Genomic DNA, 21,588 nt, shown 5'->3' with positions numbered 1-21,588 from the left:
AGTATTCATTTTGAGGTAACATGTAGAGGTAGAACTTGATTTTATGTGCATTTCTCCTAGTATGAAACTTTCTCCCTAATTTTTGTTATTATTGTTTAGTCTCTTTGTCAAGTTTTTTAGATTTGAATGGTTCAGTCTAGGTAAATTGTGCTTCTAGCCAGGAGGATCTTGGAGAAGAAAAAAGCTATTTTATTTTCTCTAATAGGCAGAAAGTTTGTATACTGCTTGGAATATTTTTATTTATTCATCTAACTGGCTCTTTTTTTTTTTTTTGGCGGCCTGTTATATGTGTAAGATAAGGTGCTGTGAATGATACATTAAGTGAGTAAACACAGTAGTCTTAGGGAAGTTGGGGTATAGTAATGTAGATGCATACACACCTAGTACTTGCTTGGGTGTGGTTGGAGTTGAAAGAAGGGACAAGTCCCTTTGGGTTTGGAGTAGGGTGGAGGCAATCTTTGGAATAGACTTTAAAGAATGAGTAGAATTTGGTTGTGTCAGGATAGTGAACATCCCAGGTAACTCATTTGAATAATTCTTTTTTGTTGGATCATAGTTTCTATAAAATGGGTCAATAGATGGCAGTTAAACTGGAAAATGTGCTTGAGGCCAGAGACTAGAGATGAATAATATGTTAGATAAGTTTAGTAATTGACCTAAAGGACTTAAGAGTGCATCTCTATTAAATTATTGAGAACATGTGGCAGATTTATTATTTGCACTTAACCATATAATTGGTTCCATCCATATACTTAGTTAAAAATATTAGATACAATTTTCACTATAAAGGAGGATATTGGTTAAGAAATTGAATAGGATTTTCTTTTAAATTTTTAAACTTTTAACCTTATTTACAGGTATGTGTAGTATTGCAGGACAGGGACTATATTTATGAAATTCATATTAAACCATCTGTTGAAAATATTTTCCAGATTATCTGAAATATGATAAAAACCCTTTTGTATTTCTTTTCAATTACCTATCCATCTTAAAAATAGAATTAATTAATTAAAATGGACACAGAAATCCAATAAATGGACATGTATAGATATGCCCCCATTGTTGAATAATGAAATTAACTATGTTGTAGCATGTGAGAAATGGGATTTCCTTTTTAAGACTGACTTTAGTTTAATATTAGAATTTTAAAAATTATTTCCCCATTTTTCATTACTCTTAAGCATTATAAAACATTTTTCTGAATAGTTTATTGCTTTGAACTGTTTTTACTTAAAATGTGAAATTATTTCAGGATGAAGATGGATTTCAAGAACTAAATGAGAATGGAAATGCTAAAGATGAGACTATTCAACAGAAACTTTCTTCAAAAGTAGTAAGTGACTCTTTTTAAAAAGATAAGCAAAATATTTGAATATCCTTTGAACTGTGGCTATACTGAAAAGAAGTATTATGGGTTAGCATAAAGACATGTGGGGCACCATGGTAGAGAAGAAAACCATGTATTTGGTACTTAATATTTATTTTCAGTATAGCCAGAACAAAGACACTTTCCTATAAAATCCATAGTTCTTTTACAGACAAGAAAACACCATTAATTAAAGGATATCGTATAGCATGCAGTCCATTTCCCCTGTTGTTGCAAAACTTTACTTGGGAGTTATTTCGTCTTGAGACCAAGATCCGGACAAGGGTCACCAATTGCATTAAGCTGTTTGTCTCTTTATTATTTCCCAGGCTGGAAGGATCCCACCATCTCACTCTGTTCTTTATGACATTGAATCCTCAAAGATTCCAGTCCAGATATACTGTAGAACATCCCACATTCTGGATTGTCTTTCCTTATGGTTAGACCTTTATGGAATCACTAACAGATGTTTTTGTCTGGTTATCCTAGTTGGATGATTTACCTGAAAACTCACCAATCAATATAGTTCAGACTCCAATTCCCATTACCACCTCAGTTCCTAAACGTGCAAAAAGTCAGAAGAAGAAAGCTTTAGCAGCGGCCCTTGCCACAGCTCAAGAATATTCAGAAATAAGTATGGAGCAAAAAAAACTACAGGTATTTATTCATTTTTATGAACAGGTGTAATTGGTAGGTTTGGGGGAATGGACAGAAGGAGTGACAAGTAAAATCATCATAAATTGCTACAGTTTAATACTATCACAAAAAATAAATGTTCCATTTACCTTGCAGGAAGCTTTATCAAAGGCAGCTGGAAAAAAAAATAAAACCCCTGTGCAGCTAGATTTGGGGGATATGTTAGCAGCTCTGGAAAAACAACAACAAGCGATGAAAGCACGGCAGATTACTAATACCAGACCTCTGGCATATACAGGTGATCTCACTATCTGAGCAATTCACTGTTTGGTTTTGGTAATAGTTTTTGAATATTGTTAATCTTAATTGCATCTATCTAGAAAATCCAGAGTCTACTCACCAGCTCCTCTCCTGTTACCCTCATAGCTCGCATCCTTATAGTACACTGTAGTAGCCCACTGTTACCTACTGCAGGCTATCTTAAAAGGAGTATCTTTTAAAAATATAAACAGGATTATATCACTCCACTGCTTAGAACTCTCCAGTAGCTCTTGATCTCACTTGGAGTAAAGCCAGATTCCTAAGGCCAGATCTTAGCTGATCCTATGACATTTTTGCCCCATCACCATTCTCTCTGACACACACTGCTCTAGTCAGTCAGCCCCCTCACTGTTCCACAGACACACCAGGCATGCTCCTAGCTCAATATCTTTGTGCTTGCTAGGTCTTTTCCCTGAAACTCTTTCCTCATATACCAGTGTGGTTTGTTCTCGTACGTCCTTTAGGTCTCTGTTCACATGTCAGTTGGTGTACATTATGAAGCAGCTAATGTTTTTCTTCTTCAGAGGTTGAAATAAGAATCACAAGTAATTTGGCTTTATAACTTTTAAATTGGATAATAGGAAACATAGGAGTTTTGATCAAGAGGTGTGCGCGCGTGTGTGTGTGTGAGAGAGAGAGAGAGAGAAAATGAATGATTCGGCTTTCTACTGAAATGGTAATGTATATTTTAGTAAACCTTGTCAAATTTAGAGTTCAGCAGCTCTTATGTGCTCCCTCATTTCTCTCCCTAGCCTTTGTTGTAGCGGGAGAGGAATAATATAAAGGAAAGGGAAAGGCACCAACAAAAAGCCTGATGTTAAGAGGCAGAAGTGGAATATTCTATTTCTTCTGTTCTATGTAAAGGGTCTGTTGTTTTTAGACAAAAAGATATTAGCAGTGTATAACTTTAATTCTGTCTGCAAAATGTTTAAATCTATAGCTAGTTACTTGTCCAGTATAAACCTTAGCTTTACTATTAGTAAAAATAATATTGAATGCATACTAATCTTTTAAGTTGAATGTTGCTGAGTTGAGTAGAGTGGCAGTTACATCTCAGTAAAGAGTAAAGGACTATAGCAGTGGAACTGAGAGTTAGCAGTGTTCTGGAGGCAGTATGGCCTCATGGCGACAAGCAGGAGCTTTGGAGTTGAGCTGCCTTAATTTGAATCCTGTTCTTCCATGTATTTCCTTGGCAACTTATTTAACTTTGCTATGCTTCAATTTCCTGACATTAAGATGGAGGTAATGATAGTACCTGCTACAGGGTTATTTTGAGGAGTCAGTGAGATGATGCATGTAACCTGGTTAGAAGATTATAGTCACTCAGTAAATGTTAACTGATTACTGTGGAGAAGAGATTGTTAACCTTTGATACTTCAAATGGCTTCATTGTTATAACTTTGATTCATTGACTACATGTTGATATATACAGTTATAGAGATCTATATAGAAAGCATGGTGTGGAATTATAGATTAAGATATTCCTGTGGTCAAAGGTTTATAATCTAGTTGAGGGGAAAGACATACACAAATAACTAATAAAGAACAGTGCCTAAGGAAAGATACCAGCCAAAGTTTTATGAACTTGCAGAAGAGAAGAGTGATTAATGTCAACAGGGAGATTATGGGAAGACCGTTACGAATGCTTTCATGTATGATAACATTTGGACTGGGCTTTGAAGGGAGAGTAGGATTCTTATCAGATGGAAATGAGATTAACCCCTAAACTGCCACCAGTGTTTAAGTTGGAAAGCATTGATTACAAAGAAATTGAATTTCTTGGGAAGTCCAAGAAAAGAATGAGACTATTGTAGATAACGTAAAAGGATTGTGAGGAATTGATGGGGTTGTTGTTTTTTATTTAACTGATGGAATGTGGAAACAGGTCAAAGATGACTCCATGACTCCAAACTCTCCTAGTTAGAGGATTGTGGTGATTTTGATGATATCAAACAAGGATTATGGAAGAAGAGTTTTGTTGGGAAGAACAGACTCCAGCCCTGTTGTATTTGAAATGCTAGTTAGGGAGATTCTGGTGGTTCCTACTTAACATGTAGTTATGTATGTACATTTTAGTTTAGAAGTCCTTGAGTTTTGTTTTTTAAGATTTTTTTTTTTAATTTATTCATTTGAGACAGAGAGAGAGTGCATGAGTAGGGGAGAGAGGCAGAGGGAGAGGGAGAAGCAGACTCCCCACTGAGTAAGGAGCCCGACGTGGGGCTCGTTCCCAGGACCCCGGGATCATGACCTGAGCCAAAGGCAGATGCTCAACTGACTGAGCCACCCAGGCGCCCCAAAGTCAGTGAGTTTTAAATAGAGATGGATGTATAGCTATGGAAATACATAAGGTTGTCAGGGGAAAGAAAAGTTAGGAAAAACATATTCAGGAATAAAGCCTTGTGGAATGCTCAGACTTAAAGGACAGCAAGAGGAAGAACTAAAAAAATAGGTTTGAGAAAGAGTAAGAAAAATAGAGTGTAATGTCATACAAGGTGAGGACAGAATTTTGAGGAAGAGGATGTGGTCTTATCAAATGCTGAAAAAAACTAGATAAGAGAATTAGATTTAGCGATTACAAGCTCGTGTGTGATCTTGACAATAGTGGTTGTGAGTTCGTGGGTAGGGCAGAGGCCAGATTGTTATGATCTGGGAGGTGATAATGAGAAAGCAGATTATTTCAGGACCTCTGGGGAAGATGGCGGGGTAGGAGGATCCTAGGCTTACCTCGTTGCTTGGATACAGCTAGATAGCATCCACATCAGTATAAATAACCGATAAAGCAGACTATTGAGAAGGAAAGGGGAGTGATAATACCTTAGCTCGAGGGGAAGCCAGTCAGGGAAAGGGTCTTGTTGGGTTGTCAGTTTTTTGGGTTTTTTGTTTTTCTTTCTTCTATATACAGGAGATTTTTAGCTTCTTATTGGGAGTTAGGGAAAAGAGGCAGGGGTCAAGGAGGACCTTGAAAGATGCAAGGGGAAAGGGACAGAGCAAGATGCTTGAGGAATTAATCCTGAGATGGGATTAAGAGGAGAGGGGGTGATAAGCCTTGGACAGGAATTAGGATGCCTACTGCCTCCTCGTAGGTGGCTTATATGTTTATATTGGATAGCAGCTCTCAGGGAAGTAGCAGGAAAGCTTTTTTGCTGCTAGAGTGAGAGGATTGAGATTAGTCTTTGGACCTGTTAAAGGACTGGGGTAGCCACTAGAGGGTGAGGTTATCAATCAGGTATAAAAGAACTTCTGAGGTATAAAAGAACTACTAAGAGTGCAGCCAAAGAGGAAAATCATTCTTCACTGGCAGGCTGAAATGAGGAGAGGAGTGACAGACTGTGTTTTATATAAGGGTGATTCTTATGTAAGATTCAGTAGGAATTAAGGACAGGTGCAAAATTTTGAAATTTCAGAGGTTGAGTGGTTCTGCTTGGAGACCAGTTGCAAGGAATTGCATGCTTGAGGGTCGCTGTGGTGGAGTAGAACTAATAATTTATTTGTCCCTGCTTTGGATTGCTAAATTAGTTAATTGCATTTGGCTTTGTCTTTATCTTATGGAGGCTAAATGGATGCATAAAAGCTGTATCTGATAAACACTGCTTGGCCCTGTACTACTCCTACTATTACGATGTCTGTTTTTCCCCACAAGAAGAGGATGTTCTTGTAGGTTTATCATTAGAAATTTTCATAATATGTGGTGTTGGTAATAATAGTAAAACTAATGTTCTTGTTTGTTTTTAGTGGTTACTGCAGCTTCTTTTCACACTAAAGACTCTACTAACAGAAAACCTTTAACCAAAAGTCAGCCCTGTTTGACATCCTTTAATTCTTTGGACATTACTTCCTCTAAAGCAAAGAAAGGAAAAGAGAAGGAAATTGCAAAACTAAAACGGCCCACAGCACTTAAAAAGGTAAACCAAAATCTGGGGATGTATATCTTACAAGGTAAATAAGGATTTAAATCTGTTTTGCAAAAGTAGTTGTGTTTCAGCCAACAGATTATTATGAGATAGTCATAGGCGTATATCTTTATGATGACTAGTTAATTGGAGGTTGGGGATATCGTCAGCATCACGATTATCTTTCTGTATTGAATAAGACCCTGGACGATGAATTTCTGTAAGGTTAAAAAAAAAAGAAAAGTTAAACATTTAGCATCCAAAAAATTGGACCGTAGGAATCAGAAGCTCTGGATTCTGGTACTAAATTACATAGTTTTAGGCAAACCTTTCTTACCCTTATCTTCTTCATCTGTAAGTCGGGATAATATCTGCTCTATTTAATTTAGTATCGTTAGGAGCAGAATGAGATAATCCATGTCCAAATAATTAAAAACTATAAAATGTAAATCTATTGTAACTGTAAGACCTGGTTTTCACACTTTTTATTTTATCCATTTTTGTGGAAACTCTAGTTTGTCAGTCAGGATTTAAAGGGGGAAACAGATGTGGTTTGATATCTGTAGCATTATTAGCATAATTGCCTTCCTTTATTTTGGATATAGTACTTCTTTCAACTAGTGTCTAAAATTACATTTACTTTTTTGCCAGTCAGTTTCTTTGTAGCCAGCTAAACGTGTAGCCAACCAAACTCCTCTTGTCCATTTGTAAGTGAACTATATCTGTGTAATAGTGAACATTTTCATCATTCAATACACTAAAGAGTGATCAGTAATTAAAGACCGGTAATGACTTTTAGGTTATTTTGAAAGAAAGAGAGGAAAAGAAGGGCCGTTTAACTGTGGACCACAACCTTTTGGGATCTGAGGAACCAGTAGAAATGCACTTAGATTTTATTGATGATTTGCCACAGGAGACTGTTTCCCAGGAAGGTAAGATCACCCCTTTCTCCCTTATCATGGAATGGTCCAGAGTATTTTAATTGATAAGCCATCACTAGTTATTATCCTGATTGCAGGATATGCTCCATATTTTATCTTACATTTCTTTATTTTTGAGGGTGGTTTCTTTTGAAGATTCTTTTGTAGGGAGATATTTAAAAGGGGGAAGGAGCAGGTGTTATATAGCAGGTTTGTGACATTTTCAAGGCTTAAGGCCTGGATTTGTTGTAAATACTAATAATTATGGTCTCATCATGCATCCTCTATAACTCATAGTTCTTTTCATTTTGTCTTCTTTTGTATTTAGAATACTAGTGGCTATTTTCTTCACAGGACTATTTTTCAGTGGATTGTTTTTGTTGATTTTCTTTCTTTCATGAATTAATACATATACCACAGTGAGTGAGTAGAGAATTACAAAGCCTCTTGTAGTTCAGAATTCAGTTGGTCAATAAGCTTCAGTCCCATATGATTTTAGGTAGGACCTAAGCAAACATGCACATTCCTTCTGATATTTTTACTACTGTGGAAGAGAGATTTTAAGAGATACCTGCTAGATCCCTTTTTCTGCTGATATATGTGTATTCTGTTCTGCAACACATTTAAGTCAAGTTTTACACATATTAACTGGCAGTGTTCCATTGTGTTTAGAAAAGAGTTTGTTTCTAAAGATTGTTCAGCTAGGACATATTTAGTTGGGATTCCCCTTTACTCTCAACTAAATACCCTTTCCTTTGTATTTAGGTTTATCCATTTATTCAAAAATGGATAAATTTCGACATTCAGGTGTTTATTGAACACCTATCATGTGTACTTTAGTAACTGGGTTGGGGTTGGGAAGGTCAGGAAATGTAATAAATGTAATAAAGATGAAGAGTGGATTGGTCCTGCTACAAAAATCTTATCCTGGTAGGGAGACAAGAAGATACATATGTAACTTTGCTAATTAGTGGACTGGAATACAAATAATAACTCATTTCCTGAGTTTAGCTATTTAGGAAAGAAGCAGCAAATGAAGGAAGCAGTCCGGTCAAGAGATGGTATCTTAAAAAATGAGGCTGCCTGAGCACAGAAGCAAAGACCAAATGAGAGAGAAACCAGGGTGGTGTCTGAAGAAATCAGGAGGGGTGTGGAGAGAATGAGTGAGGTAGAATTCATCATTGCCAGCAGCAATGGGAATTTTTAGACAGTTAAGAAAAGTGAAGAAACTAATAATAGTAATGGATGATATGATCTGGAAAGAGGTTCAGAAGTTATTACCTTTGTTCTTCAATTTAAATCCTCTAGAATACATGTTTTACATCATCTCTTATGTAGAGACTTATAGACTGTGCTTGTTTCTTAAGAGTATGTTTTAAGAGGTAACAGGAAGACTTCATTTTTATAGAATGTGAGAGATGTTTGTGATATAAACAATGCCCAACTTGTCAGCTTCTGGAGCATTTGAAAGTTATACAAAAGACAACTGCCATTCTAAGTAGTGTTGATCAATATATAGTCACTTTTTAGCATTTGAAGTTTGTAAATTTTTTCCCCTCACCGCACATCTCCACAGATGCTGGACTGAGCATGCCCAGTGATACTTCACTTTCTCCAGCAAGTCAGAACTCTCCATACTGTATGACGCCTGTGTCACAAGGCTCTCCGGCTAGTTCTGGCATAGGCAGTCCGATGGCATCTTCAACAATAACCAAAATCCACAGCAAAAGATTTAGAGAGTAAGTTTTAATCTCATTATCCGAGGTTGAATAGTTTAAGTATCTTGATTGTAGCTCTGAATGCAGTATTGTCATTACATGGTGGGTTGAGCATACGAAACTTCAAAGATACTTAAGTTCTTTCAAATTTTTTTAATACCTAGTTTTCTTTAAAACATTTGGCTTCTGTCAGCTATCAGTGTTCATGTGAAATCTCTATTTTATTTTTTTTGTTCTGTTTTTTGGGGTTCTTTTGTTTATTATTAACATATAATATATTATTTATCTCAGGAGTACCGGTCTGTGATTCATCAGTCTTACACAATTCACAGCACTCAGCGTAGTACTTACCCTCCCCAATGTCCATCACACAGCCACCCCATCCCTCCCACCCCCCTCCACTCCACAACCCTCAGTTTGTTTCCTGAGATTAATAAGAGTCTCTTATGGTTTGTCTCCCTCTCTGGTTTTGTCTTGTTTCATTTTCCCTCCCTTCCCCTATGATCCTCTGTCTTGGTTCTCAAATTCCTTGTATCAATGAGATCATATGAAACTTGTCTTTCTCTGATTGACTTACTTTGCTTAGCATAATACCCTCTAGTTCTATCCACGTCATTGCAAATGGCAAGATTTCATTTTTTGATGGCTGCATAATATTCCTGTGTGTGTGTGTGTGTGTGTTGTGTGTGTGTATACACCACATCTTCTTTATCCATTCATCTCTCCGTGGACATCTAGGCTCTTTCCATAGTTTGGCTATTGTGGACATTGCTGCTATAAACATTGGGTTGCATGTGCCCCTTCGGGTCACTACATTTGTATTTTTGGGGTTAATACCCAGTAGTGCATTTGCTGGGTAATAGGGTAGCTCTATTTTCAATGTTTTGAGGAACCTCCATACTGTTTTCCAGAGTGGCTGCACCAGTTTGCATTCCTACCAAGGGTGTAGGAGGGTTCCCCTTTCTCCACACCCTCGCCAACATCTATTGTTTCCTGACTTGTTAATTTTAGCCATTCTGACTGGTGTGAGATGGTATCTCATTGAGGTTTTTGATTTGTATTTCCATGATGCCAAATGATGTTGAGCACTTTTTCATGTGTCTGTTGGCTATTTGGATGTCTTCTTTGGAAAAATGTCTGTTCGTGTCTTCTGCCCATTTCTTGATTGGATCATTTGTTCTTTGGGTGTTGAGTTTGCTAAGTTCTTTATAGATTTTGGATACTAGCCCTTTATCTGATAGGACATTTGCAAATATCTTCTCCCATTCTGTCGGTTATCTTTTGGTTTTGTTGACTGTTTCCTTTGCTGTGCAAAAGCTTTTTATCTTGATGAAGTCCCAATAGTTCATTCTTGCCCTTGCTTCCCTTGCCTTGGGCGATGTTTCTAGGAAAGAGATTGCTGCTTGTGTTCTCCTTTAGGATTTTGATGGATTCCTGTCTTACATTTAGGTCTTTCATCCATTTTGAGTCTGTTTTTGTGTGTGGTGTAAGGAAATGGTCCAGTTTCATTCTTCTGCATGTGGCTGTCCAATTTTCCCAACACCATTTGTTGAAGAGACTGTCTTTTTTCCATTGGATATTCTTTTCTGCTTTGTCGAAGATGAGTTGACTGTAGAGTTAAGGGTCCATTTCTGGGCTCTCTATTCTGTTCCATTGATCTGTGTGTCTGTTTTTGCACTAGTACCCTACTGTCTTGATGATGACAGCTCTGTAATAGAGCTTAAAGTCCAGAATTGTGATGCCACCAGCTTTGCTTTGCTTTTTCAACATTCCTCTCGCTATTCGGGGTCTTTTCTGGTTCCATACAAATTTTAGGATTATTTGTTCCATTTCTTTGAAAAAAGTTGATGGTATTTTGTTAGGGATTGCATTAAATGTCTAGATTGTTCTAGGTAGCGTAGACATTTTCACAATATTTGTTCTTCCAATCCATGAGCATGGAATGTTTTTCCATTTCTTTGTGTCTTCCTCAATTTCTCTCATGAGTATTCTATAGTTTTCTGAGTACAGATCCTTTGCCTCTTTGGTTAGATTTATTCCTAGGTATCTTACGGTTTTGGGTGCAATTGTAAATGGGATCGACTCCTTAATTTCTCTTTCTTCTGTCTTGTTGGTGTATAGAAATGCAACTGATTTCTGTGCATTGACTTTAAATCCTGCCTCTTCACTGAATTCCTTATGAGTTCTAGCAGTTTTGGGGTAGAGTCTTTTGGGTTTTCCACATAAAGTATCATATCATCTGCAAGAAGTGAGAGTTTCACCACTTCTTTGCTGATTTGGATGCCTTTTATTTCTTTTTGTTGTCTGATTGCTGAGACTAGGACTTCTAGTACTATGTTGAACAGCAGTGGTGTTAGTGGACATCCCTGCCATGTTCCTGACCTTAGGGAAAAGCTCTCAGTTTTTCTCCATTGAGTATGATATTCGCTGTGGGTTTTTCATAGATGGCTTTTATGATACTGAGGTATATACCCTCTATCCCTACACTGTGAAGAGTTTTAATCAAGAAAGGATGCCATACTTTGTCAAATGCTTTTTCTGCATCTGTTGAGAGGATTATATGGTTCTTGTTCTTTCTTTTATTAATGTAATGTATCACATTGATTGATTTGCGGATGTTGAACCAGCCTTGCAGCCCAGGAATAAATCCCATTTGGTCGTGGTGAATAATCCTTTTAAGGTACTCTTGGATCCTATTGGCTAGTATTTTGGTAAGAATTTTTGCATCCATGTTCATCAGGGATATTGGTCTGGTAAATCTCCTTTTTGATGGGGTCTTTGTCTGGTTTTGGGATCAGGGTAATGCTGGCCTCATAAAATGAGTTTGGAAGTTTTCCTTTCATTTCTATTTTTTGGAATAGCTTCAGAAGCATAGGTATCAATTCTTCTTGAAATGTTTGGTAGAATTCCCCTGGAAAGCCATCTGGCCCTGGGCTCTTGTTTGTTGGGAGATTTTTGATTACTGCTTCAATTTCCTTAGTGGTTATGGATCTGTTCAGGTTTTCTGTTTCTTCCTGGTTCAGTTTTGGTAGTTTATAGGTCTCTAGGAATGCATCCATTTCTTCCAGATTATCTAATTTGCTGGAATATAGTTGCTCACATTATGTTCTTGTAATTGTTTGTATTTCTTTGGTGTTGGTTGTGATCATTCATGTTTTATTTATTTGGGTCCTTTTTTCTTTTTGATAAGTCTGGCGAGGGGTTTATCAATCTTAATTCTTTCACAGAACCATCTCCTAGTTTCATTGATCTGTTCTCTTCTTTTGGTTTCTATTTCATTGATTTCTGCTCTGATCTTTATTATTTCTCTTCTCCTGCTGGGTTTAGGCTTTATTTGCTATTCTTTCTCCAGCTCCTTTAGGTGTAGGGTTAGGTTGTGTATTTGAGACAAAAGTGCTTTGACCATAAATAGATTCTTTTTAGATCATGTTTATAACTAAATTTGGGAATTTGGCCTTACATCCTACACACAGTGCCTTAATAAGGGGTTTTTTCCTCCTCAAATGCTTTTGCTTTTTTGTTTATATTATTGGCCTTTCAGAAAAAGACCCCTCTCTAACCAATCTAAAACCCTGTTACATGAAGTGAACCTATTACATAAAACTGCTTGTTTTTCAGCAAATATTTCTAAGTTTTAAAATGCCTGTCAGTGAATAATATTGAACTAACAGTTATTGCTGTGAAGGATTTTAGGATTTTAACATTTGTGCGGATTTTACATTTAAAAATGACACATGAAATAATCCTGGGGTGAAAGTAAAATTGGTATGAATCCAAACCATATTGGTTTGTTCTGTTCCTTTTTTGTAATTGAAGTGTAGTAATACACAATATTATATTAGATTTAGGTGTACTATGTAGTGATTTGACATTCATATACATTATGAAATGATCACGATAAGTTTTAGTTACCATCTGTCACCATACAAAGTCATTAAAATATTTTTGACTTCTTTATTTTATAACTGGAAGTTTATACTTCTTAATCCCCTTCACCTATTTTACCTGTAACCCCACTCCCTTCCCATCTGGCAGCCACCATTTTTTTCTCTCCATTTATGAGTCTGTTTCTGTTTTGTTCACTTACTTCGTTTTTTAGATTCCACATGTAAGTGAAATCATATGATATTTGTTTTTCTCTGATATATTTCACTTAGCATAACACCCTCTGTGTCCACCCATGTTGTTGCAAATGGCAAGATTTCATTCTTCTTTGTGGCTGAGTAATATGCCACACATAGTATATAATATTCCACACATAGCCACACCCCCATCTTCTTTATTTATTCTTTTATCTATGGACATTTAGGTAGCTTCCATATCTTGATTTATTATAAACAGTGCTGCAGCGAACATAGTGGTGCATATATCTTTTTGAATTCACGTTTTTGTATTCATCAGGTAAATGTCAGGAAATGGAATCGCTAGATTGTATGGTAGTTCTGTTTTCAGTTTTTTGAGGAACCTCTGTAGTGTTTCCCGTAGTGGCTACACCAGTTTACATTCCCACCAGTAGTACATGAGGGTCCCCTTTTCTCCATGTCCTCGCCAACACTATGTTGACTAAAAGTGGCAAGACTGAACATCTTTGTCTTGTTCCTTTAGCTGAGTATGGTATTAACTGTGGGTTTGTCATATATGGCCATTATTATGTTGAGTTACGTTCCCTGTGTACCTACTTTGTTGAGAATTTTTATGATAAATGGATGTTGAATTTTGTCAGATGTTTTTTCTGCATCTGTTGAGAAGATCATATGATTTTTATCCTTCATTTTGTTAATGTGTATGATGATTAATTTGTGGATATTGAATTATCTCTGCATCCCTGGAATAACTGCCATTTTGATCATGGTGTGTGATTCTTTTAACGTATTACTGAATTTGGTTTGCTAATATTTTGTTGAGGATTTTTGCATCTGTGTTCATCAGGAATATGGGCCTATAACTTTCTTTTTTGTAGTGTCTTTGGTTTTGGTATCAGGGTCTCATAAAATGAATTTGGTAGTGTTCCTTACTTTTATTTTTTGGAATAGTTTGAGAAGAATAGGTATTAACTCGTCTTTAAATGTGTGATAGCGGGGCACCTGGGTGGTTCAGTTGGTTAAGTGTCTGCTTTCGGTTCAGGTCATGATCCCAGGGTCCTGGGATCGATCCCTGCTTCGGACTCCTCGGGCTCCCTGCTCAGCAGGGAGTCTGCTTCTCCCTCTGCCTCTCCGCCCAGCTTGTATGCTATCTCTCTCGTTCACTCTCTTTCTCAAATAAATAAAATCTTTAAAAAGAAATTTAAAAAAAAATAAATGTGTGATAGTATTCATCTGTGAAGCTGTCTGGTCCTGGACTTCTGTTGGGATTTTTTGGATTATTGATTCTATTTTATTACTAGTAAACAGTGTTCACACTTTCTATTTCTTAATGATTCAGTTTTGGAAGATTGTGTATTTCTAAGAATTTAACCATTTCTTCTCAGTTATCCAGTTTATTGATGTACAATTTTTCGTAGTAGTTCTTTGTATTTCTGTGGTATCAGTTGTAACTTCTCTTTTATTTCTGATTTTGTTTATTTGGGTCCCCCCTTTATTTTCTTGATGAGTCTGGCTTAAAGACTCATTATTGTCCTTTTTTTTTTATTGAAGTATAGTTGACACACAACATTACATTAGTTTCGGGTGTGTATAACATAATGATTTGACAAGTCTGTATGTTACGTTTACTACAAGTTTACCACATACAATGCTATTACAGGATCATTGATTATATTATATTGATTATATTTCCTGTTATATTTCCTTTTATCCCCATGACTTGTTCATTCCATTACTGAAAGCTTATATTTCCTCTTCTCTTCACCCATTGTGCCCATCTTCCCACCCTTTACGCCTTCGTACCCATCAGTTCATTCTCAGTATTTATGGTTGTTTTTTTTTTTTTAATTTGTTCACTTGTTTTGTTTTTTAGATTATACATGTAAGTGAGTTTATATGATAGTTTTTCTCTGACTTACTTAGCAAAATACCATCTAGGTCCATATAAATATTATTTATCAGAGTACGGTTCTTGGTTTCATTGATCTTTTCTGTTGTTTCTTTTTCAGTCTCTATTTTACTTAGTTCCTCTCTGACCTTTATTATTTACTTCCTTCTGCTCACTTTGGGCCTTACTCTTCTTTTTTTAGTTCCTTTATAAAGGTTGGATTGTTTTTTGGAGATTTTTCTTGTTTCTTAGAGTAGGCCAGTATCACTATAAACTTGTCTCTTAGAACTGTTTTTGCTGTGTCCCACGGATTTTGGAAGTTGTGTTTCCATTTTCATTTGTCTCAAGATATTTTTTAATTCCTTCTTTGATTTCTTTGACCCATTGGTTGTTTATTTGCATGTTGTTTGGCCTCCTCTTGTTTGTGTTTTTTCCAGTTTTTTTTCCCCTTGTAATTGATTTCTGGTTTCATCCCCTTGTAGTTGAAAAGATGCTTGATATGATTTCAGTCTTCAATCTCTCTATTGATGTAGGTGGGGTGTTATTATGTTACTGTCAGTTTCTACCTTTGTGTCTATAAATACTGCTTTGTATATTTAGGTGCTCCTATGTTGGGTATATAGATATTTATAATTGTTATATCCTCTTGTTAGATTGATCCCTTTATTATTATTTAATGTCCTTCTTTGTCTCTTGTACAGTCTTTGTTTTAAAGTCCATTTTGTCTGATGTAACTATTCCTACCCCAGCTTTCTTTTTGTTTCTGTGTGCATGGAATCTTTTTCCATCTCTTCACTTCCAGTCTGTATGTGTCTTAGGACTGAATTTAGCCTTTTTTTTTTTCCTTAGAGAGAGAGCATAAGCAGTGGATGTGTGGTTGGGGGATGGGGGGAAGCAGAGGGAGAGAGAGACACAGAAATCATGACCTCAAGCTGAATCAAGGGTCGGATGCCTAACCGACTGAGCAACCTAGGCACCCCTGAATTGAGTCTCTGATAAGCAGCATTTTGATGGGTCTTGCTTTTTTATCCATTCAACCACCCTGAGTCTTTGATTATAATAATTCTTCCATTTACACTTAAAGTAATTATTGGTAGGTATGTACTTATTGCCATTTTTCCCCGCCCTGCAGTGTTTTATGTTTTGACATCCTGCTTTATATCTTTATCTTTGTATCCCTTAACAAAATATTGTAGACATCATTGATTTTACTATTTTTGTTTTTAACCTTCATACTAACTTTTAAGTGGTTGATCTACACTACTTTTGCAGTATGTTTGCTTTTACCAGTGAGATTTTTTTCCTTTATAATTTTCTTCTAGTTGTGGCTTTTTCTCTTCCACTTAAAGAAGTCCCTTTAGCATTTCTTATAAGGCCAGTTTAGTGTTGATGAGCTCCTTTAACTTTTGTCTTTAAACTCTTCATCTGTTTTTCAATTCTGAATGATGATCTTGCCAGGTAAATTTCTTGGTTGTAGGTTTTTTCCTTTCAGCACTTATATGGTGACATTCTCTTCTGCCTGCAAAGTTTCTGTTGAAAGATCAGCTGATAATTTTATGTATGTTCTCTTGTATGTAACTAGTTGCTTTTCTCTTGTTGCTTCTAAGATTATCTCCTTATCTTTAATTTTTGACATCTTAGTTATTACATGTCTTAGTGTAAGTCTCTTTGCATTAATCTTGTTCTTGGCTCCCTGTGCTTCCTGGAACTGGATGTCTGTTTTCTTTCCCCAGCTTAGGGAAGTTTTCTGCCATTATTTCCTCAAATAAGCTTTCTACTTCTTTCTCTCTTCTTTTCCCCTTATGGGACCCCTATAATGTAAATGTTAGTCTGCTTGATGTTGTCTCAGATGTCTTAAACTATCCTCATTTTTTAAAGTTTTGTCTTCTTGCTGTTCAACTTGGGTGACGCTCACTACCCTGTCTTCCAGATCACTGATCATTCTTCTGCATCATCTAATGTGCTTTTGATTCCCTCTAGTATATTATTTTATCTTCTGCTCTGATGAGTTCTTTTTGATAGTTTGTGTCTGTTTGTTGAAGTTCTCACTGTGATCCTCCATTCTGCTTGAGTTTGGTGAACATCTTTATGACCATTACTTTGAACTCTTTATTAGGTAGTTTACTTATCTCCATTTCATTTCATTCTTTTCTCAGGTTTTGTCTTGTTCTTTCCTTCGAAACCTATTTCTCTGTCTTCTCATTTTCCCCGACTCTCTTTGTTTTTATGTATTAGATAGATGAACTATGTCTGAGTCTTGATGGAGTGATCTAATGTAGAAGGCATCCTGTGGGGCCTTAAAGTACAGTCTCCCCTGGTCCCCAGAACCAGGCACTTCAGGGGTGTCCCCCATGTGGACTACATGTGTCCTTCTGTTATGGCTGGGCTGTGACTGCTGGGTTCACACTGGTAGGTGGGTTTGGCCTCAGATGCAGCTGGCTGAAAGGCCCTGCAGTAATGGTTGGGGGCTTTTGGTGGTCGGGGCTGTAGCTGCTTTGGGAGGTGTCAGTCTGAGGCTCCCTGCTGCATGGCAGGGCAGGAGCTGCTTTGTGGGGATGCTGATCCCACTCAGGGTCACTTGCTGAGTATGGTGGGATGGGACTTGTTTTAGAGGGGGCCTTAAACCTGGCCTTGGCTGCCCACCAAGTCTGGTGGACTGGGAGCTGCTTTCAGGGACCATGGGATCTGGCTGAGACTACCTGCCAGGTGCAGTGGAGTGGGAGCCACTTTGAGGGGGATGCGTACGGGGCCCAGCATTGTTAAGTAGAGTGGGTCTGCAGGGGCATGCTGAAGCAGGGCAAGTGGTATTAGCAAGGTAGAAGAAGAGTGTCAGAAATGGCTCCCACCAGTGCTTCTGTTCCAGGAAAATGTTCCCATAGATCCCTGCCCCTTCTGCACATGCCCTAAAGTTAGCAAATCTTCATGTGTGGCCCAGGCGCTTTTCAAAATGCTGCCTCTATGCTGGGTCTCAGAGCCAGTGAGTTTGTGCCTGTGCCCTTTAAGAGTAGAGTCTCAGTTTCTTTTAGCCCTCTAGCTCTCCTAGAGTTAAGCCCCATAGATTTTAAAAGCCAGCGTTTATGGGGCCTCATTTTCCTGATGCAGGTCCCCAGGGTGGGCATGCTTGATAGAGGGTTTGAACCCTTTGCTCCTTAGGAAGGATGGCCTCTGCGTTTGTAATATTCCTCCTGTTTGGGAGTCACTGAGCAGGGGGTGTGGATCCTGTCTAGAGCCCTTTTCTGCCTTTCCTACTTGTCTGGTATGGCTTTTTCTATCTTGAGTTGTGGAAGAGCTGTTTTTGCTATTTGTCACATCATTCTCAGAGAGTTGTTCTGTATGATGTTGTAATTCTGGTATGTCTCTGGGAGATGAGCTTGGGATCTTACTGTTCTGCCATCTTGATCCTTCCATCCTGTTCCTTTTCTTTAATACTCTTGTTTTTGAGCTAATTCTTTTTGTCTGGATTTGGGAAGTTAATTAAATGTCAGATAATAGTTGTGGAGCAAAGGAAACATTTGGGGAGTAAAATGTTACATATGTATGAAATAAACAGCTTGAAAGAAAAACGGAATGAAGAAAACTGCATTTTTGATTTTCTATTTTCTAAGTGCAGTCTTTAATTTTGCATACTTTATTTTTCCTCAGTCTATATCTTCTCTTCTGAAGTGGTGTCACACTTATTTACTTATTTAAACACTACTTATTTAAATATTTTTCACATAAAGAAAAAAATTTTCCAAAACAATTTTTTTCCACTAAAGAAGGGCAGACCTAGTATTTTTCTACTATATAATATAATTCAGAAGTGGAAATTTACTTGCCTGGTTAGTCTTAGATTAGAGATTATACCACATCTCCCTGTTAAGTACCTTTTTATAGTAGAGGTTAAGGATGAGAACTTGAAAAATAGAGTGTAGAGGGAGAAAGTAAACTTTGATGACTTCCTTATCCCTGCAGTTAAGTACTTTAGTGGCCTCACTCACTGCCTGTCTGTTCGCATTATAGCCATACATAATCTCACAAAGAGCCTCATTCATTTGCTTTGCTTGCTATAAGGGCATGTGACTTTTACCTCAAGGCTTCTTTGATTTTGGCTTTAATCTGATTACTGAGTTCGTCCTTCACAGTCACAGATTTTCATTGTTAGAGGAGCCGTTGAGGCCATCTTACCTAACTCCTTGTTTTTGTGGTTGAGGAAGCCAATTTCCCAGAGATGGTGACTTATCAGAGTGTGGAGAATGACTTGGTTGGTACGGGGGCATTCAGTTAGCTTCTGGGAAATTATATTTCTTTCCTACGAGAAGGATCGTTGGTATTTACTGGAGTGAAATAACTTCATATCTTTTTACCAGAAACATTATATCTCTTTTTATCAAATAACAGGCTCACATTTGATTTGTGTCCTTAATAATTTAATAATTAGGAGTTTGGATAGTACTTATCTGAGGATAATCCAACCTTTCCATAAAAGCGAATTTGTTGTAATTCAGGAAAACGTCTCTTTTTCTAATTCTCAGTAGGATTTAAGAGATTTTAAAGAGTTGATTTTTCAATGAAAACCTCTTATTGGATATTTTTTTTCCCTAACATAATCTTAATAATTACAGGAAAGTAAATTAGGTTGGACTTACCTGTTTTGGGTTTCCTTTACAGATACTGTAATCAGGTTCTTTGTAAAGAGATTGATGAATGTGTGACTCTTCTTCTTCAAGAGCTTGTCAGTTTTCAGGAACGCATCTACCAAAAAGATCCTGTGAGAGCAAAAGCAAGGAGACGGCTGGTTATGGGCCTAAGGGAGGTTACTAAACATATGAAGTTAAATAAGATCAAGTGTGTTATAATTTCTCCAAACTGTGAAAAAATCCAGTCAAAAGGTATGAACATTTTACTTTTAAAGTGTTTTGATATTTATTTAGTATAATTGTAAGATATACAATGAATTTAAAAGTGAAAGCCATATGTCTTTCTTTGCAGAGTTTAGGTATAAAACATAATATTGGACATGAGGAAAGAAAGTGAAATCTTTCATTACCTCAAATTAAGTAATAAAATTGAGATTGGACTGTAAAGAAATCCTAATCTGTAAACACTAGTGAAGGATTTAAGTTGGGCTATCCAAGTGAGCCACTTTGGGTAATTGGAGTAGACAGATGCAGAGGTAGCAGTAGTAGGCATATTCTCCACAGGGGAGAAATATCAATAAAAATAGTAATATATATCTGTGTTATTGCCACTTGGGCTGAGAGAATAAAGATACCAGCCACTGTTAACAGTTTTAATTCCTTTTTTAGTGAATGTATTGAAATTTGACTCCCACCAAACCAATCTCTATGGAGAGACAAAAACTGGTGTTGAAGAATTTTAAAATTTATTGGGAAGAAAGAAAATACATACGTGTGTGTGTGTGTGTGTGTGTGTGTGTGTATGTGTATCCATATCCATACATCATATAAATTCCAATAGGAAAATAAGTAGAATAGCAAAAGTGCCACAGGCATTCATAGAATCCTTTGCTGCTGTGTTTTACGCTTTAGCTTTTGGATGCTAAAATACTTCCATTTATATAAAGACAGACCTCAGCATGTGTTGACTTTCTCAGGTGGCCTGGATGAGGCTCTCTATAATGTTATAGCCATGGCACGGGAACAAGAAATTCCTTTTGTGTTTGCCCTTGGAAGAAAAGCTCTAGGACGCTGTGTGAACAAGCTGGTTCCTGTTAGCGTAGTGGGAATCTTCAACTACTTTGGTGCTGAGGTAAGACCTAAGAGGATACACTCCCTTGTCCCTCTTGTCCTCACCACCCCCCAGTACGTTTTCTGTTAACATGTGCCACTGTTCTTTTAAAGCATTTGAAGAAGTGAGATGACTCTCCCAAGAATGAGTGGACAATTTTTGAGTATTACATTTCCTGTTTTTAGTGCTAAAAACATTTATACAAGTTAATCCTACAGTATTTTGACTGTAAAGATTTTAGCTCCTATTTTTCCCACAGTGCTTTTTTCTTCTGGGTTCAGTTTTATAATATGTGATAATTATTTAACTGCTGGGTAAAGATACTTGATATTATATGATATAAAATAATTTCTTCAGTGTATATATTGGCTATATTTTATGCTACTTGGAGTTGAGGAGAAGAAGGTCCTTTAATTATAGAGGATTTTCTTTTTGAAAATGGAATTCCTAACCAGTTGTCAAAATAATTCTGCACTCATGATACCTTTTTCTTCTTCTCCTGGTCTGCTAATACAAAGCTTTGCCCACAGGAGCTGATGATAATAAGTAATAATAATAACAATAGGCTGGTAATTAATAATTAGAATAAAAGTTATTTATCTCCAGTAATGCTTAGTAACTGATAACATTTTAAGACTCTTTTATGAAGTTGACTCTGAAGTATTTTGTGACACCATTCATGGACCATTTTACCTCTTCCCAGCCATACTATTTTTATTTATTTAAGTCTGTGTCCTTTCTTATCCAGTTACCATGTTTGCATACACCCATTTCCATTTAGGTTCTCTCCCACTACCCATGGAGTTATCTACCCACCTACTTTATGAGTATATACTCAATATTTCTGCTCCCACAGTAGCCTATGCTTTTCTTGGTTATAGGCATCATACTGCCTTGCTGTAGATTATGTGTTTCTTTCCCTTTAACTATGAATTCCTTGAGGGCAGACCTCTTGCCTTTGTGTCCCTGACACCTTTCTCATTACTTGAGCATGAGCAGGTGATAAATGCTTGTTCGGTAAATTGTGTGGTATATGT

The 21,588-nt window shown here is 36.9% G+C and overlaps 1 protein-coding gene across 1 annotated transcript in view; it reads left to right on the top strand.

Moving 5' to 3' along the window:
• The window catches only part of SECISBP2L (SECIS binding protein 2 like), a 61,437-nt gene that overhangs the window by 25,301 nt on the left and 14,548 nt on the right, over window positions 1–21,588 (top strand). The window contains exons 9-16 of the mRNA XM_025883943.2: window positions 1,253–1,333; window positions 1,856–2,023; window positions 2,159–2,300; window positions 6,056–6,225; window positions 7,013–7,145; window positions 8,710–8,872; window positions 19,472–19,692; window positions 20,418–20,572. Of these exons, the coding sequence (XP_025739728.1) occupies window positions 1,253–1,333; window positions 1,856–2,023; window positions 2,159–2,300; window positions 6,056–6,225; window positions 7,013–7,145; window positions 8,710–8,872; window positions 19,472–19,692; window positions 20,418–20,572 (1,233 nt within the window). The remainder of the gene's footprint in view (window positions 1–1,252; window positions 1,334–1,855; window positions 2,024–2,158; window positions 2,301–6,055; window positions 6,226–7,012; window positions 7,146–8,709; window positions 8,873–19,471; window positions 19,693–20,417; window positions 20,573–21,588) is intronic.

This window comes from Callorhinus ursinus, unplaced genomic scaffold (assembly GCF_003265705.2).
Source record: "Callorhinus ursinus isolate GAN/ISIS: 27379988/994484 unplaced genomic scaffold, GSC_fseal_2.0 scaffold25, whole genome shotgun sequence".
Lineage (NCBI taxonomy): Eukaryota > Metazoa > Chordata > Mammalia > Carnivora > Otariidae > Callorhinus > Callorhinus ursinus.
Note: the sequence above shows the minus strand (reverse complement) of the source record. Positions and strands in the feature narration are given on the sequence as shown.